Consider the following 4502-nt stretch of genomic DNA (forward strand, 5'->3'; position numbering starts at 1 on the left):
AGGGAAAGGAATAACAATGAGGTTTTTTCCCTCACCCTTTTACAATGGCATTTTGTTAATGGAAATCTGGGAAGCAGGTGTGATTACTTCTTTTGCTCGTAGATATTGTCCTAAGTTGAAATTCTCTCACTGCCCTAAACTTTCCCCTAGTAGCCCTTTAAGTCCCCACCCCCCTTATTTTTGGTAGCTGTTTTCTCCACCCTCTCTCCACCTCCTCTCTTATCTAGGAGCTGTTTTTAAGCACGATTTTTCTTTAACAGTTTATATTGTACAGGATCAATATTTTGCTTTTTAACAAGGATATTTATGTAATAAGAAACTTTGCCTTAGGCAGGTGTTGGCCAGAAAAGTCCAGATTCCTCTGGGACCCCACCCTGGCCTCTCCTGGAACTCTGAACCTGCTGTGGAAGGAATTGGCTGTAACCTCACCACTGGAGAGTAGGGTCTGTGGCGAGGGAAAGGGGTGTACTGGTTGTGACAGGAGAAGGATCAACCATCATAATCTAGTGCCTCTATGGAGGGGTTTGGAAGAAGCATTCCAGTTCAGTTTCTTCGGGTATTAGCTTCCTTCCTTAGCGGGTTCTCCCCATAGTGCACCTCTCCACCTCCTACTGTTTGGCACTAGAACTCCTGAAACACCACTTCTCACACACCTCCCTCCCTCCTTCCCAGTGGTCAAGGCTTTGGAGCCACTCTTTCGGGAACGCCAGATTATTTAAAGAGAGAAAAATACAAGACAAAACCTTCTAGCACTTTGTAAACACAGTGAATAACCTCTTGGAGTATTTTTGGCTTTATATAAAACAAGGTTTTTAATTGTAAAATATAAGTGCCATTAGAAAATGCACAGGGCCTATCTTTGTTAAAGTAGATTTTTCAATGTTTTGCAGAATTACATTTTCAAAAAAAAGTTTTTATAATGAAGTTGTTTATTAAAAACTTCTGAATGATGTGTTTGGAAGTTGTGAACCTGTTTGATTGGGAAGGGGTAGGAGAGAGCCTGAAGAACTGGAATCCAGACATCTTTAGCATCCAAGGGGATGATGAGTATAGGGCAGACGGCAACAACCCTTCACATTAGCACCTACAAACTGCACTTTGATATTAAAGATCTTTGAGGTGAGTGGCATCATGCCACCACTTAGTAATCTTGGGTGCCAGAGTCAGAAAAACCAAATTGGCTTAAATGGGGAAATTTCATGTCACTGAAAATGCCAGATGGAGTGCAGTCTTGAGGTTAATATTGATCCAGCAGCTCAAACATGGTTGGCTTTAGCATTCCTGTGTTTGCCCTATCTTGTGCAGTTGTGACTTCATCCTCCAGCCCTTCAAAATGGTTTGTCCCTTTATGTAGGAGAAGAATGCTGCCATAATTCCAGTCATTTTCACACAGTGCTGACCACAAATGGAGAGGGACCCTTTCTGGGAGAGGAGTCCTTTATTCACATAAGCATCTCCTGTCTCATTGGTCATGATGGCATTCTGTGCCATCCCAAAACCAGTCACTACAGGCCAGTGATGACAAGGCTGAGACAAGGGTTGGAGTAGTTTCTCAAAGGAAATTTGGGGTACTGTTAGGATGAGGAATGGATGCTGGTTGTCCAAGAAAAAAATGTCATCCATTGCCCAAGGCGCACAGCTGGTAAGTGACAGAGCTAGGACCTAACCTTGACCACACTCGAGCCTACCCATTTGGTTCAGACAGACTCTTGAAAGGCCATTATGGCTTCACCTGATGTTGCCTGGCCAGTCTCCAGTGAAGGTAGTCATCACTATTCCAGGCCCCATCCCTTGTACTGAGATCCTCCTTTCCAGGGCTCAGACTGAGCTTGCTTTTCTGGGGTCTGGAGCCAGTGTTCATAGCCAAGCAGTGCAAATCACTCCAGAGACCAGCCCAAGAATTTATGGGACGTTAAGTGTTAATGTGTGTAACAGGTGCTTTATGTACAAAGGCAGTGGGCTGGCTCTTCATCTCTTTGGCCTTCTGTTTACTTGACTAACTGTCCACCCCAGTGGGTTGGATCCCTGCTAGGGCCCCAAGATAATCCACCTTGCCCTCTAGGGGATGCATACCCAGGAGTGGGTCTGGCGGCTCAAAGCTATCTTTTCCATTGGATGGGAGGAAGCTGAAGGCCTTCTGGAGGAGGTGGCAAGGACTTCCAGGTGAGCAGGTGGGGTATTGGGTGTATTGACCTCCATGGGCCACAAGTTTGGGAGCTGAGATCACAGGAGTGCAGGTGCACTTACAGGATCAGGGCTGCAGGGGCTGGTCCATCCAGGCTCTTACTATCTGTGCACAGACCCTGCACTTCAGACTAGAGTTCACATTTGTGAAATGTCTGGAGCAGAGAAAGGGGTAGCCCCTAGGCCTAGGACGAGGTGAAGCCATGTCCACCCTTCAGCCTGTCAGCCCAGGAAGATCCAGCTCGTTCAGGGAAACCAGGCAGAGGCCCACTTGCTTCCTGGTTGGCAGCATTTGGGATCTTCCCTTGCCCTTAGATCCTTCTACTCAGACCTTGTTTCTGCCTTTTCCCACAATTTTGAGCACCTCCGTGTGCCTGACAATTACTATGCAAGTTTCAGTCTAGTCAGCCTCTGCAAGGGATACCTCTTGAGTCCTCCGCATATGCCTGAGTAATTTATCCTGTGAAAGCTGCCCCAAAGCCACAGTCGAGTGTGGGCACCAGCCGACTCCCACCTGTCCACCGCAGATGCGGGGAACAGTAATCGCTTGGCGTGGTGGCTCTGGGGTTGGGCCTGATCCTGGGCGCCTGCTCAGATCTGTTCGCTGCTTGGGACACCCCTGCACTTCAACCCATTTCCACCGCCGACTCCCAGTTCTGTCTGGGCGCCCGCAGTCGCATCCCCACCGGGCAGCCCCCTGCCACTCCACCAGGCGCCTAGTCCCAAGACAGCCGGGGGACCCTTGCGAATCAACATCTGTAAAAGCGTCGGGGCACAATAGGCGGGGCGAGCCCCGAAGGAGAAAATCGGGCCTCCCTGCCTACTACTCGCGGTCCCGCTGGGGTCGCTGCCAGCCACCCAGCCGCCCCTCTCGCTGAACCCGCAGTATCGCCCGCGCGCCCCGAGCCCCTCCAGGCCAGAGGCTCCCGCAGGTAATGGCGGACGAGGGTGCGGGGGGCCTGGAAACCGCCGCGCGCCCGGTCACCGCGTCTGGGGCCCGAGAGGCTGGGGGACGCGGGTATCTCGACCCCGCAGCCCGCCCAGGGACCACCCTACCTGCCCCGGGGGGCCGGGAAGCGGCCTCCGCGGCCACTGGCCTGAGCCCAGAAAACGGCCTTTTCGGGGACGGGGGCCCAGAAACCTGTAGCACAGAAGGGTGGGAGGCTCGGGCTGGAGCCGGCGGGAAGGCAGAGGAAGTGACGACTGGGGAGGGCGCCATCTTCATGGAGGAGGCGGAGCGGGAGGTGGGGAAGCAGCATGAGGGAGAGGAGATGGAGGTGGCCGAGAAGCTGGTGCGGGGGGAGAAGCTGGAGGTGGGAGCGGAGGCGCAGCAAGGCCCGGGGCCCCTGAACTTTGGTGGCCCAGTTGTGGACCCGCTGGAAGCCATCCAGTGGGAGCTGGAGGCCGTGAGTGCCCAGGCAGACAGGGCCTACCTGCGGCTAGAGCGCAGGTTTGGGCGCATGCACCGGTTGCACCTAGCCCGAAGGAGCTTCACCATGCAGAATATTCCTGGCTTCTGGGTCACCACCTTCCAGAACCACCCGCAGCTGTCAGCCATGAACAGCCCCCGAGGCGAAGACATGCTCTGCTACCTGATGAATTTGGAAGTGAGGGAGCACAGGCACGCCAGGACGGGCTGCAAGTTCAAGTTCAGTTTTTGGAGCAACCCCTACTTCCGGAACAAGGTGATGATAGTGACGAAGTATGAATGCAGATCCTCAGGCCGGGTGGTGTCAGTCGCAAGTCGCATTTGCTGGCACTGGGGCCAGGAACCTCCAGCTCGGGTACACAGGAACCGGGACACCATCCGCAGCTGCTTCTCCCGGAGGCCGACAGGGTTGCCCAGATTATTAAAGAGGACCTGTGGCCCAACCCCCTGCAGTACTACCTGCTCTAGGATAGGCCCCACAGAGCCAGGCAAGGCCTAGCAAGGTGGCCCACAGAGGCCCCTCCTAGGCCATATGGGTTCCAGTCTGGCTAAGTCCTGCCCTGGGACCTGGCCCCTACACAAGACTCCTTTCTGCCTCCTGGGGACCTGGGCTTAGACCAGCCATGGCACTCTGCTGTCTGCTTTCTGTTCCATGTACTCTGACCCCTTTGGACTTCAGTGGACTCAGCTCTGAGATTGGGCCTTCATGGCCACGCTCTTCTGTTTCCATGTAGGCTCCATGCATCACATGACTGTCACATGCCACAGTGTCTACCCAAGCACCCAGCGCTGTGGACAGGTACTACCATCATCTTCATGGCCTGGACCTGTCTTTGATTATGGCCTTCCACCCATTTTTTTTTTTTTTTTTTTTTTTTTTATACCCGGG

The 4502-nt window shown here is 53.1% G+C and overlaps 1 protein-coding gene across 1 annotated transcript; it reads left to right on the top strand.

The window, feature by feature from the left end:
• The first annotated feature begins 3119 nt into the window (after window positions 1-3119).
• LOC103088498 (putative testis-specific Y-encoded-like protein 3) lies at window positions 3120-4165 on the top strand. Its single transcript, XM_082931145.1, is given in 2 exon segments — window positions 3120-4002; window positions 4005-4165. Coding segments are annotated over 2 exon segments (1044 nt in total).
• The last annotated feature ends 337 nt before the right edge of the window (window positions 4166-4502 follow it).

Source organism: Lipotes vexillifer, unplaced genomic scaffold (assembly GCF_000442215.2).
Source record: "Lipotes vexillifer unplaced genomic scaffold, Lipotes_vexillifer_v1.1 scaffold75, whole genome shotgun sequence".
Classification (NCBI taxonomy): domain Eukaryota; kingdom Metazoa; phylum Chordata; class Mammalia; order Artiodactyla; family Lipotidae; genus Lipotes; species Lipotes vexillifer.